Source organism: Caenorhabditis remanei, chromosome X, assembly GCF_010183535.1.
Source record: "Caenorhabditis remanei strain PX506 chromosome X, whole genome shotgun sequence".
In the NCBI taxonomy this organism is placed as follows: Eukaryota; Metazoa; Nematoda; class Chromadorea; order Rhabditida; family Rhabditidae; genus Caenorhabditis; species Caenorhabditis remanei.
This window is the reverse complement of record NC_071333.1, coordinates 18,674,531-18,689,139: the sequence shown is the minus strand read 5'-3', so window position 1 is coordinate 18,689,139 and position 14,609 is coordinate 18,674,531. Positions and strand designations below refer to the sequence as shown.

The 14,609-nt window shown below is 36.2% G+C and overlaps 2 protein-coding genes across 2 annotated transcripts; both read right to left on the bottom strand.

Annotated features, from left to right (window-relative positions):
• Positions 1–4,743: 4,743 nt before the first annotated feature.
• Positions 4,744–5,793, bottom strand: GCK72_025773 (uncharacterized protein; the record flags this gene model as incomplete). The annotated part of the gene is made up of 3 exons (XM_003105494.2): positions 4,744–4,773; positions 4,938–5,188; positions 5,604–5,793. 3 exons carry the CDS (start codon positions 5,791–5,793, stop codon positions 4,744–4,746), a joined length of 471 nt encoding a protein of 156 aa, XP_003105542.1.
• Positions 5,794–9,371: 3,578 nt separating this feature from the next.
• On the bottom strand, positions 9,372–11,383 carry GCK72_025772 (uncharacterized protein; the record flags this gene model as incomplete). Its single annotated transcript, XM_003105580.2, has 4 exons — positions 9,372–9,473; positions 9,761–9,996; positions 10,349–10,430; positions 11,111–11,383. The coding sequence occupies 4 exons, from the start codon at positions 11,381–11,383 to the stop codon at positions 9,372–9,374; spliced, it is 693 nt and encodes a 230-aa protein (XP_003105628.2).
• Between the last annotated feature and the right edge of the window lie 3,226 nt (positions 11,384–14,609).

Genomic DNA, 14,609 nt, shown 5'->3' with positions numbered 1-14,609 from the left:
CTCAGATTACATGACACTTTCTTTGCTTCTTACAAACGCCGGGTGGGAGATTATGATGTCTAATCCTTTGCGCCATTTTCTTATCATTTTTCTGTTTCAAAAGTGTATACGTCCAGTAGTGGTCAAAAGAGAAATGATGAAAAAGAAGGTTCTGCTTGTGTTTATAAATATTATGTAATATGATAGTGCACGGATTGAAAATTTGATGGAAATCAGTAAAGAGAGCTTGGAATTGAGAATCTTACTGAAAACTACTACTGTGTATTTGTTCTGAAATCTAGTTTACTTAATTTTTCAAGAAAAACACTTGAGATCAATTTCCCAAGATCCGGAAAAAAAGCAAGTACAAATGTTTGAGTGACAAGGTGACAGAAATCAGAGAAAAAAAATCAAATAAACTAAAAACAAGAGTGATTTATCTATTGACCTCTCCTTCTTCCTTCCTCCTGTTTGCTTCTAAATTCAAAGTGACGATAAGGGCAAATAAGAAGAAAAATTAAATTTTTGGAGGGTAGAAGACAAAACAAATATCGGGTAACCTTGTCAAAGTACACCGTGTAGGAGTAGAACAGATGTGAAATGCAACTATGAGGGGGGCGGAGACTAGAGAGAACTATGAAGTTCCAAATTTTGATCTTATCTTCTTTTTTTTATTTCTCTATTGTGGGTAATTGAAAGTTGCAGGAGACAGAGAAACTGCCATTTTAGAATTTTAATACCTCATTAAATACTGAAAAAAATGAACATACTGAAAGTGACGATAAAAATTTTTCAAACTGACTAATTTATATGGAAATGTTCTATTATATATTCAAAGTGCAATCATTCATATGCATATGCAATGAATAGTTAATTAACTGATAATTAGCAAAAGTACAGTAAGCCAGTGACTAAACTGCACTATTCTAAAAGATATCAGTTTTCGCTCCTCAAATCTCCTCAGATTCCGAGTGACCGCTGTAAAGCAAAATACATGCATAAAATAAGAATCTACGTGCCCGTCTATCTACAGATGAGGTTAAAGGGTGAGCGGGTAAAGGGTACTCACAAAATGAAATTGAGGGAATGGCGGATCGGCCGCAGCGACCTATTACGACCAACACATGGCACGTGACAGGTGGTAGAGAAGGAAGAGAAGACTCATTTGATCTCATGAATATATATGACACCTCTGGCATTGTTACTTAAGTAAAGTAAGAGTGCACTTTTGAAAATTAGTACGGAAAAAAAGCGCAGGAGACTTCAAACTTTGAAATTTTTGAATTCGAATAGATTGTGGGTGGTCTCCAGCTATCACACAATAGGTGGTGTGACATTCCCTTTTTGTCGGCTCTTTTGTTCGCAACAATAGACCATTCGTATTATTATAAACGATCTTTTGAGGTGATAAAAGTTTTTCTCTTCTTTTTCGAATGCCGGTCGGAGCCGGGTGGGCGGCCGAAATTCAAATAGTACAATGCATGAACGGAAAAATTATGAGGGATGGGGAGAAAGGTTTCGTAAAAAGAAAAAAGGGAAGAGAGAGAGTTTCGAAAATGCAAACAGAGCAGGAATTTGTATTTAAAGTGTATTTTCATGCCGATCGGAAAATGGATCCTAAACTCGTGTATTACGCAAGAAGGGGGTGTAGCTCAACTATTTGATTTACGATGCTCCGCTAAAGGTCAATACAAAAATTCAAAACTATAAAATATTATCCTTTGTAATGACTATACTTTCCAAATTTAGACTTCTTCTGCAAAACATTTTCCTTATTTTGTCAATTGTTTCATTTTGCCCACTTTATTTGAACAGCTTACTATTATAACTTACAGATGTCGAAAAATCAATGCAGCTGCATAGGTGACACGTTGAATTGTGTGAATGAAGCCAATAGTGATACAGAGCAATAGACTCATTTTTCAAAAGGAGGGAATACTATTAACAATAGAAATATTGACTTGATCGTATGCAAAAACTCTGTTTTGTCAACTTTTCTTTCTTTTTCTTCGAAAGAAAATTGAAAAGTATTGTTGTACCTCGTGATAGATTTCTAGATGATGCACAGATTCCGATTCCCTATGCAATTTCGACGCAACCATAAACGGGATGGCACCAAGGAAATAGTGTTATGTTTGGAGGGACGGAGAGAATCGGGATGGCACATTGAAAGTAAAAAGTAAGGAAGGAAGTGGAAAATCAAATTAAGAAATTTAGAAGATTTATTGAAAGCTGTAAAATGAGAAATGAAGTAAAATACGGTAAGCATGTTTCTGATTGCTATAAGGAACGAACAACTTGTTTTGAGAAGCGTAAAACATGTTATACCTTAGTATAATTAAAAAATTATATGAAGAAAACTTAATATAGCCAAACTTGTCATGGACCGGGCTGGTTCGAAATTGGAATTTTTCTCGGCCCGGCGTTTGAAATTTTTGAAATTTTCAAAAAAATTTCAGAAATGTCAAATTTTGAGTATACTTTAGAATTCAATCAAAAGCTAGTTATGCATTAAAAACGTGGACTTTTGAAATGTAAATTCTTTTGAAAATAAAAAAAAATTATGTTGAAAACTAGGTACCAATTTTTGAAACCGGGCCGCGCAGAATCTCAGCCCGGACGAGCTGAAATTTGACAAGTTTGAATTCATCATGCCCAACAATAACGATAAAAAGAATATTGATAATAATAATGATTTTTCCTACCCCTAACACATTTATGACATTATTGTCCAAAAAAATGAGTCATCCGGTATAACCCCAATGCATGCAACTCATGTTACCTGTGAAATCTGACGCAACAAAAACGCGAGAAGAAGAGAGAAAAGACAACAAAAAGTGCTGAATGATTAGGTCACAGTGACGGGGTAACTCGTCTTCACTGCCACCCACTGGTCAAATCATCTTCAGTTTCCTTCGATCTTTTCATTTTGCTTTGAAACTCTCTCGCAACGTGGGTGCCTTTGTGTGTGTGTAATCGGAAGATGGGGACGATGAGACGGGAACGCGTGTGTCGCTTGTGCCCCGTCATCGTGTGGTGTGTAACAATTTTCGAAAGGAAGAGCTCTTTGTTATGTTATGGGTACTGTGAAATACGTTTATCAACCAATCAGATAATCAGAATCACCTCAAAAACCCTTGATGACACTTAGAAATATCACAAAAAACAGACAAAGAAACAGCATGAGTATGACAAAATAAATCCAAATATTCGAAATTTCAGCAGTTTTCCGCCGTTGATGAGGATGGTGTCTGCAGCACATCTGGTGTTTTCCACTCCACTGGAACAGAGTGCAACATTGTTTAGATTTGTGTTCGTCTGAATGAATTTGAATTTCGTGGAGCTGAATTCCTTCTTCTACATTTTTCTCTTTATCTTTTTCAATTTCTTCCTTAATGTCTTGCTCAAATATTTTGATGATTGGCAGACCTGAATTATCATACATTATCATAGAACGAAAATTAAGCGAAAATTTGATAATCTAACTTGATCTGCTTGGAATATCACTGGGGCACTGGAAAGTTACTGATCGTTCCATTGAGAATAGCGATTTATTGAATAACCAAGTTTCTAAAAATAAATCATTAAAACATGTATCGAAATTAAAGCACTCAAACTTACCAAATGAAGCTAATAATAAGGATAATACAAAAAATGTGCTCCGATAGCACCCAAGAGTATCTAGACACGAATTTATCGAAATTAATTGATGAGATGTGTAGACGCAACGCACACGCGCCGCTTTTCAACCGATGACAAAAGTTTGGAAGCCGAGCACCAAAGGTCTTTGAACAGTAGGTGGCCATCAACAACATATTTCGACACGAGTTCTTTCAGGAAGAAGGATTTGAGAACATCAGGAGGAGCTATCTGAACAACAGGGTAGGTTTTCAGTTTTTAAAAGTTTTACATTCGGTATATACTTAGATAGTAGTTTTTATTTCTTTTTGTGACAGATTTTGTTTTAAGCTTCAATGTTCTTTAATTCGGACTTTTCTGAACAAAAAGCAAAAAATGAAAAAGTTGTGTAGTAATATGCAATGCATATCTCACATCAATCATTCATTCCCCCTCATTCATTCAATGTTTCCTTGTCTAACCTAAATTGATTGAGAATTGTGCCTTTCTGCAAAGAGCATGAGAAATATCTGTTTCTATTTCTTGCCGAGAGAGTGGCCAGAGTCCAAACAATCACACATGACTGATTCTTATTATTACTGCAATACTTTTGATGAGAAAGAGGAAGAGAGAGAGAGATAAGTGTTCCCCATCCTGTTAGTGATCACAGATCAAGATTTGAATAGGTAAGAATAGAAAAAGTAGAAATCAAGTAGTTCACTGGTTCCAGTTGTGATGTGATAACTTTTTTTATCAAATTCTGCAATAAAATTGATCAAGATGCAATAAATGATGATAAGTGTACTGTTTCGTACAGATTTCAATACTCATCAATCATTCTGTGACGTGAATCTTGATTAGAAGAAATTACTTCAACTTCACATACTTTATTCAGAGTATACATTTTCTTACAGATTGATAGATGAAAAAAAAAATGAAAAAAAGTACCACCAAAGTAAAATGACCAAAATTTGAGTAAGGAATGGAAAATGCAGAAATTATGACCTTAAACATAAAAACACAGGAAGCATGGAGTATGTACTAATGGAAGTTGAATAAGCTAATTGAATTGTTTTTTTTGTAGTCTTTTTGTTGTGAAGCCGGGAGTGCAAAGTGTCGTCGTCTCGTCAGTGTGTCCAAAATCAGTCATGCAGTTGGGGTGGAGGTCGATGGTTCCTTAGAAAGTAATTAAATTACATTTGAACTTTAAGTACTTCACGATTGTGACTCAAAGATTGTCAATCACGCTGGGTAATTAGGAAGTGGTGAGTAACAGCTCGAGGATAAAAAAATTTTGGGTGCATACCAAAACTGAGAATATCATGAAGCAGCTATCTTACCACATTTTCGCGATGAGTTTTGATTACAGCTGCCTCATCGAATACCAGTCCATTATCCTCGGCGAACTTCTTAGCATCACGAATGGCAATTCTCTCCTTAATGATGTTCTCGGTGTGTTGAAGAACACGAATATCAACGAGTGGCTGGAGTTCGCGGTAGAAGATAAAGTCGATGTACTCATCGGAGAAGATGATTCTCCCGTTCTCACCACGCTTCTGCTCCTCGAGAGTTGGACACTTGCGAGCTTTGACTGAAAATTTGAGATTTGATAGCTTTTTTTTGGTTTTATAGCTTTCTAGTAACGATTCTAACATTGAAAGTACAACTCGTTCTAGTAATTTGACCATAGGTACATTTGACACTGAGGATTCCCAATCTGCAAGAAAAATCTGCAAAATGGTCCCATATACCGAGTTATGAGTCAGCAAAAATAACGTTTTCTTCATTAAGCTTTTTACCGTGTCTGCATTAAAAAGCAAAAGCATAGGAAAAGTTAGATGGCTTACAACTCGGACCACGGGAACACTTTGCCGGTTTTCTTGCAGATTTGGAACCCTCATGGTCGAAATCGCATATTTTCAAGTTTACAGAGAAAGTTCAACTCGTTCCGTAATGTACTTCTTTTATAAAACGCTAAAAACCCAAAAAATTGTTTCTCAACTCACGTTTACGGTACTCAATCCACTTCTCTTTCTGCAACTCTTGATTTTGAAGAGCTAGGTCTTCTAATGGAACGTCCGCGTTATTATTAACAAAGTCCATTGCTTGCTGCATCTCTTTTTCAGCAGTAGATGTACTCTCATCCACTCTTTTTGGTCTATCCGGACGTCCAGAATACATCATGGCCCACTCCATAGTTGATGAGAATATAAGCAGAGTCTGAAACAAGAAATGAGGACTCCATCTTTCTTATTCTCTCAGCGAAGCAACGGCTCCGCCCATTTTCTCAAACAAGGTTATTCATCGAAGGGAGGGACGGAAAACAAGAATGTTCTCTGCAAAACTTGCTCACTGAGACGGACCCAAGCTCTGCAGGATCGCTCAACCACTTGTCAGACATTTGGAGAAAAGGAAGAAGAAAAAGGAGAGAGAGTAAAAAGAAAACTGGACTGGAGAACAAGAATAAGTTTTTTACAGATGCAAACAAGAAAAATCACATTTCCATGCAAAAACTGTTTTAGAAACCAAAAAATGTTCCTTTTTATATCACAAATCATGTGTTTGCGCTTTTCAGAGCAGAGCCGTCACAAGATGGTCTCGTCATTTTAAATCTCTAAAATGAATGGATTTGTAATCGAATTTTTGGATTCTGAGTAAGATATTTTGTTTTCGTCAGATAGTGAAACATTCTGAAAACTAAGGCAACACAAATCAATTTTTTTGGAAAAACTGGTGCTCTTTCTGTAAAAACACTGCAAAAAAGTGGAAGCTCTGTCTAATCAAATTCAATCAAAAAATCAAGTTATCCTATACTGCGAATGTAGCAAATCGGATTTGAAACTATGGTGCTGAGTTGCTACTTGAAAAATAAGACTTTTGGAACAAGAAATAGTTGTGTGCCTTCCGAGAGAAAGATCACGTCATTTGATTATGCAAAATTTGTATTTTTTCGTTCGGTCTACGGCGCATGCAAAAAATGATTTGATTTGTTCCATCTTCTTATTTCGAACACTTATTTTTTAGTCGACCAGAATAATAGGGAGTTTTCAGAAATAACAACTCAAGTCAGATGCACCAAAACTGCTCTTTTCTTTTTTTGCACATGATTTCATGTTTCCGATCCACATTTCCTGACGAGCAGTCAGTTCTTCAGCTAATCTGTCGTTTTTTGGCATTCTTTTCTTTTTTTCGTTGTTGTTGATCAAACTGGTCCCGGTTCAAGGGAAATTGGATTGCGATGCTCGGAAAGATACAAACCAAAAGAAGGGAGAAAAAGACTTTAGGAACAAAAAGTTAATTAGATGGAAATTGGAACTCGGAGGAAGAGAAGACACTGGTAGAAATACTGACAAACAAACAAACAGACATGTGAAGGGCAAGTGTACCGAATCTGGAAATGAGTTTTCCTTTGAAAAAATGTACCACGAAAAAAAGGTTTTGGAGATTGTCACAAGAAAAAAAAAGAGTCTTATTGAAAAATATCGCTCTAAATTTGTCACTCCTCATACCATGCGTGTTTACCCAGTTCCCCTGCAAATCTACTTCAAAATCTCTGATCGGTATCGTGAATGAAACAAAAACACTACTAAAAATATTTACTCATTTTCGAAATACAAATATTTGCTCTCGGTCTGTAAAATTGAGAAATATATCTTTAAAATGACCAGTGACCAAGTTAAAAACAAGGCAAAAAAAGGTGTGAAATTATTTTTCTCAAAAAAAAGAGAAATTGAGATAAAAATGAAGCAAAAACATTCTGCCATTATTTGTCCCATTAAGTCTCAGATCTTATAATCCCAGTCACCGTCATAATGTTAGAATAAAAGAAAAAAATTTGTAAGATTCACAAAACCTCGAGGCAGACAAATTGTGTGTTTTGCTTGGTGAATAGGAAGAAAAAAACTCAAAAATCAAATATTCTGGTTGAACGGAGAGGAGAAGAGCAGGAAATTCTATACAAGTGGGGATGTTCCGTTCCGTTAAGCAACTGCAAACTCAAACTTTTTTTAGAAACAAGACCAAAAAATCAAAATTTTTTTCAAACTAGTAAACTTTGGGAGGCTAGAACTAAACACTGCTGGAATGAGCTACCGAATCCAGAAAAAAAAACAGACAAAACAAAGTTATGAAGTGGAAGAGTGCTACACCTCTGTCATTAATCGCCAGACTCTTTCTTTCCGTTGTAACCCATTAGTCTGGTGGTGCCACGCAAAGAAAACGATGTGTCGGGTGACGAGAAGAGAAAATTGGTATTGTGATGTTCTCTTCATTTTTTGCAGAAGTTAATCGCAAAAAACGCTAGCAAAAGTGGCAAGATTAGTACTAACTTATTTCTTGGAGATGTGTATCCGTATATTAGCTGATTGCTCTGCTTGAACCAGGTTGCAAATACATATGAAGGAAAAAAAAGAGTGAAAAAGAAAAGAAGACAAAAAAGAGGATTAGCAAAATTTGAGGATTGCAACGACAAGATCATGACGCTCATTATTACTCATAGGACAAGATGATACAAATTTATGAAAAATTAGTGTCCGAGAATAGCCCTGCCCGTGTCATCCTCACAACATGAATTATTCCTAGGAATTTTCGGAGAAACAACTGTGAGTCATTTGCAAGCGAATCGGATTAAGAAAACTGAATTAATATTGCACATTGGTTCATTTGCTCATTCAATATTATATATAAAGTTCATTTCCAGCAAGTTTTTTTGCAAAAATATTAGGCAAGATGTGAATGTGACTAACTCCAGTATCACACATTCCCATACTTCAAATACGGTACGTCTGGTGACCAGGAAGAAATTGAGAACAATAACAATTTCGCTGCGTCACGGAAAATACTAGCGTCAAATTTTGCAAAAGCTGCCAACCTTTTGCTTGTGGGTAATAGAAAAATAAACAATAAATTCTGCAGGGTTATGTGGACGGAAAAGTTCGAGAGAAAGACAACAACTTTATGATTCCAAGGGATAAAAAAGTTGGGTTTGTGTGTTAACTAAAACGCTCTGAATATTAAATTTAGACACTAACAATTTTCTAGTCCGGCGACTATAAAATTATATAAAAAAACTCAAACTACATAAATACTTATTTGCGGAACGTCACTTGATCTCCGACACACATCAGAAATAAAATGACGAACATCGTCCAAAAATGTAGTAGTGAAAGATTGGGTTTTTTTCTATAATACATTTTATAGTTCTCACACTTACGTCACAGAAAAAGTACAACTCGTGAGAATGGTTGTAAGCTAGTAAACATGTTTCAGAGACATGTCCTTATAAAAATATTTAGATAACTTTCACAGCTGTGACAAAGTTTCACGGCCTATGGGTATTACGGTATACTTCTTCCAGAAACAATTTCATTAAACAAACTTGACCCTTTTTCGCAAGAACACGACATGTTTCTGAAGTTGCCGCGTTTTCTTGTTACTAGGCAGCGACAAGAGATTTCTCACCAATTTTTTCTACAAAATGGTGTTCTCAGGGAGAGTAGAGAGAGTAGACACAACAAAATATCAAGTTTCAGCTTAAGATCAGGTTGCAGAGATACCAACACACAAGGAATGGGCGAACAAATCGAGAAATGATTCTTTTCAGTAATTAGGTCACCGATATCCATTGTTGATGATTTATTGTTAAAATACCGAAAAAAAAGGTTTGGAACCCATGAATAAAGCGTTGGATCACCTATATTAAGACATAATGGGAGAAATGAAGATGTACAATTGTGTATAATAAGAATATAATAAGAAATGAAACCGTAAGGGAATTAAGCGACGATGCGGGAAGTGAATTCGCAAACGCGACGGACCACAGATGAGATTCTAGAGTAGGTTCTGGATGATGAAGAGAGACCAACAGTCTTAGCGATCTGGAATATGATGTGTGGTGAATAACAAATTTCATACTTGTCAAGGCTCGGCCCGGCTTCAAAAAATTAACCGATTGTTTTCTAGAATCGCTTAGAAATGTTTTAATTTTTGGTGATTTTTTAAAAAATTTTCTAATTGTGACTGATTTTGACTTTTATTTTAAAAAATTTCGAAAAATTTAAATTTTTAATTTCGTCATCAAGTACCGGTGCCTTCGGGTCGGTTTTAAAGCCTGAGCCCTAATTTCGTTGACATGTATGATAAATTTAAATATGTACGCAATTACCTTCCTGAATACATTCTGGCTATTCACAGTAGCTTGGCTGATACGACACTCATGACATCCTCTGCACTCGGAACCCTGTCGAATTTTCTTGTTTCTTCCCAACTTCTTACTTTTCTTCATTTTCTTAAGACCACTATTGAAAAGCTCTGCTTTCCATGTATTAGCGTGATGATGGTACTCTATGTACTCCAGTTTCAGGGAGAACGTCACGCTTCTCTTGTTGTTGATAACAACATCTGTTATAAGATTATTTTTGTCGATGTTTCTCAGAAAAGCTAGGTGCACATTTATGCCAGTTGGGCAAAAAAGCGAAAAGTTTGAAAATTCATGCTAAGCAACCCTTTTCCATCATTCTAAAGTCAAATTCAGGGTATTAATGCAGTGAGTGTTGCCACACAAGCGTGAATAATTAAAGCCCAAATAAAAACAAAAATTAATTTCCCATTATCTTAACAATTGTTCTTTTAAATAGCTAATGCTTTACTGTCAAAACATGCAAAAACCGTGCAGCAATCAAATTCATCAATCAAAAGCACATGCGAGGTTAGAAAAAAAGCATTCATTAGTTTCATGTCTTCAGCCAATTACCGTTTGAATTCTGGTTGATTTGAAGACGAGCGAGCTCGAGTTGTTGTCCAATGGCATCTCTGGTTCGGTTCTCCTCAATGACCTGTAATTGAGTGGTTATGAGAACATAATATAACTGGTAAGCCTCGTGATCTATGAACTTTTTAATAACAATTTTAATGTATGTTCTATTGTTTCATCGACCGTACTTTGGAATGTTATTTTAATAATGGGATAGATTGTTCATTCTGATCTTTTGAGCTCTGAGCTCTCATGTGATCTCAGAAATCTCCAATACGATGGATGTGTCACACGGATGATATTTCCTTACAGCCGCTTTGTTCACTTCAAAAACTGAATTCAGTTTTGTCGTGCAAATTTTGGGCCCGACCCGTCTTCAAGTATAGTCGAAAATTCGAATTGTTACGATAAAAATGCGTTTTTCGTGCTAAATTTGGTTCAAAATCATTTTTCCCTGGGCCGTCCGGGCCTTACGGGCTTTTGTGCCAGCTCAGCCTATTGCAAGTATGAGTTTGTCTTTTTTTTTCGAATTTCTATAATTTTAGTTTCATAACGTGATGTATCGAATAGTATCTATAAAAATCTGAAAATCACGTTAACTACAATTTCCTAGACAGATTGATCTTAGCATTGACCTTGATAAATAGGTACATTTTGCACAACCTAAAAATACTAACAGAAATTTGATGAAAAATAACTGGTCATGTCCCGGTCAACTATCAAGATTTCAAAAACGGAGTAACAATGTAAAACCAAACTAACCAAGTTCTGGGGCATCGGAACATCAAAAGTCGGAGATGGCGTTAGTGAGCGTTCAACCTCCCACACCTCCGACATCAACCCGGTCGACGGAGTCGCCATTCCAGACACTGGCGATGCAGGTGGAGTCGGCGGCGGCTTCTTCTCATTTTGTGAGTCCCAATGAGCTTGGACCAGTCGTGGATCCGCTGGGAAGAACTTATCCGGAGAGTCGTTGTCCGAGCAGTAGACCAGGAGAATTGAAGTACCCATTTCTTCTTCGTATACAGTACCCATAGTGGCTGGAAAAATGATTGATGGGGTCTGGTTTATAGAGAGAAACTCAAGAACAATAAATGCAAAGAATGGAAGCACCGAGAAGGAAGATGGGGGTATAGTGGAGAGGCATGATAAAACAATAAACCATTCTTCAGTGCCAAATCATTGTTTTTAAAAGCGCTCCGTTTTTTCTTCAGGAAAGATATGGGATGTGCTTTGCAGGCTCTTCAAAGAATTCCATTTATTCCACCAACATTCCCTCCGGAGTCAGAAAAAGTTTGAAATGAAAGGACATCTCTATGAAATATAATATTTTTGGTCCAGAAGAGATTAGAATGAGACCGAGTGCTATTAGAATATGAAATGAGACGAGTTTCAGGGAGGAATCATGAGATATTTGAAATGTTTGAGGGTGAAGTTAAACTAGAGACTAGAAAATGAGTGTGGAGAAATTACAAAATCTGATCGCTGCCAAAGTATAGTAACGTCTGTAATACTTCATTTTCCCTATCTATAAGCTACGAATTATACTCCACAGTATTTTTTACCGCCCAAAAAATCGAAATGAAAATTTCTCGCGAATACACACGTATATCTATTGAAAACCTCATCACATAAATTGAAACGAGCCTGTGTCCATATATCCACCCACAATCGTACTGCAAGAGAACGACCATGGCATTTCAAGAAAAAAGGCTCTCTTTTCCTGTGGATAATCAAAAGACAATAACTTGCGACGGAAATTGGAAAAAAAGTATGGGTGGTCTGGTCGACGTGTAGAATACTTAGAAACAATATAGACAGGACTCTCAAGGACTAAGAATGTTTTTGAAACGAGGATTCTGCAGTAGAGGTGTCAATTGCAGAAGGTCTCATGAAAGTTTTTTTTAAATAGAATAAGGAACTTGAGAATACAACCGGAACAATTTTTTAGGGAAGCTGAAATTCATTTTGAAAAAAAAACTCAATTGATCAAAAACCGTGATATTTCAAAAAAAGTTTTTATCATCAACATTTTATTAAGGTAACTTAAAAAATTTTATACTTCCGAATGGTTCTATTTTTAAACTATGAAAATCTACCAGTTAAACAAAAAGGTTACTAGACAAAAAAAAACTAAAAAATCATCAAAACAATGCACCAAGAAAATTTGAAATGTGTTGCAAAATAATCCTTCAGTTTAATTGCCGGTTACATTTGCTTCTTGATCCATGTTAGTCATGTTATTGACGGAGAAGAGTAAAATTATAGGTGCGCTTTCATTAGTAATTCGGAGTAGAAGGTATTCATGAGTCAAAGATTGCGTATATAGACTTTCAAAATTTTGAAACTAAGAAAGACCTAAAAGTGTGAAACGTTTTCTTTTCTTCTCCCGACAAAACAGAGAAAAGTGGGAGGGGGTGATAAACGAGTGTTGATAACAGGGGGGTTTAATTACTTGCGCAACGTGATCAGTATCAATAGCTAGCTTATAAATAAACGATGAAGAACAGATGTCTCGGTTTTCTGGTTGAAAAATTGCAAAATGGGTAAAAAGGCGGGGACATCTCGCAGAAATTCAAATTATAGGGTCTCGAATGGAAGAGTAGATATAATTTAGTGTAGATTTACAATTTACCAGAACAACAATTCTTAATGATTCTGTGATTCTACGCGGAAAAGTTTTTTCTTTGAGAATTGAATTGATTGATGATAGAAATAATTTTTTAAAGGGAACATTCTAAAAAAAATCTCCCAATTTTTTTTGTCACTCTAAAATCACGTGTACATATTATGACTCTCTTACCTTAATTACACTTTGCAAATTTTGCAAATACACGAATTTGGAGCTGTATGTCTGAAGAAGGTGGGGGGGGGGGGGAATATTGAGGAAGAGCAAAAAGATCAGTATTGGAAGGAAGAATGGCAGAAAAGGAACGATGTTAGAAAAAAGTACTTGGGAATGCGATTGGCATGTCAATTGAGATTAGCAGCAATTTGCAAGTTGAGTACATTGAACCAATAAAACATGGACTTTTCAAAGACTGACTGGAAAAATGAAAAAATAGTCTTATACCATACTTCCGGGGGCGGGAATTCAATAAATCAAAATGGTGTATGACAGAGTTTGAGGACATTTGATGTTTGTTCAGATGGTGAACGGTCTCATGTCCTGTTGAATTCAATCAGTCTTTCACAAAGTGCAGTTCTGACTTTTTTCTCACTAATTCGAAAAATAGTCAGACCGTTAAAGCGATTCTGTCGCAATAGTCCAAAAAACGTAATGCGACGTCAGAAAAGCAAGTCAAACCCATATTAAGTCAAGTATTCGTTTTCCCACTTTCTCTCAATTTATGTCGGCACAGCGATTTATTCTGGAAAAAACTGAGCATGGCGTTAAGCAATCGACTGACCAGTCTAAAAAATGAAAAAAAAACAGGAGAAAGGAGCAGGTGATTCATGTTCAAATGCAGATAATAGAAAGAAAAAAAACCTAGTAAAATACAGAAAACCTGACAATTTTGAGATTTATTCAGAGCACTCGATATTAAAAGAAAAATGGCTGAAGAAAGGAAAAGGAAATTAAAATTGGAATGCCCTGAAAATCACTCCAGCTTTTAGAATATAAAAAAAATGGAAAGCAGTGGAAAGCGGGGGACCAAAATTTGTGGCCTCCCCTCCCATTAGTTCAGAAATGCATGACGATAATTTTTTATTCCTTGGTTTCGCATTCTCCGTTTTTCTGGTTGAACACAAAACAAATAAAAACATTTCATGATGAATTTCTGAATGCAGTTCATATAACAAAAGGGAGAATGTTGGAAACGGTAAAACAGGTGACATTCATGTCAGTCAGTACACAAGAGAAATTCAAGACGGTTGAAACGAATCTCTGTCCGACAACCGACAACTTCTAGACAGGTGTTCATGTCTAGTTTTTAGAACGTTTTGTGTGATATGTTGATTACATACACTTGACTGAGTTTAACACGACATAACAGAAAAACGCAGAGTATAATAAGCAAGAGGTTTTTTTCAGGTGAATAACGTTTTCCAGTCTGAACTTAAGTGGGACAGCGTTGATGCAGGGAGGTGACCTAGAAACTGTGAAAACTATCGTGGTTTGGCTTTTCAGGCTTCTAGGGTTTCTCAGGCCTCTTAACCTCTGGATCATCCATTCACAGCGTCCACAGGAAACTGAATGTGCTTGAGTTTTCTGTACATATACAGTATCGCTCAAAATGTTATCAACTTTGCCTGTTTT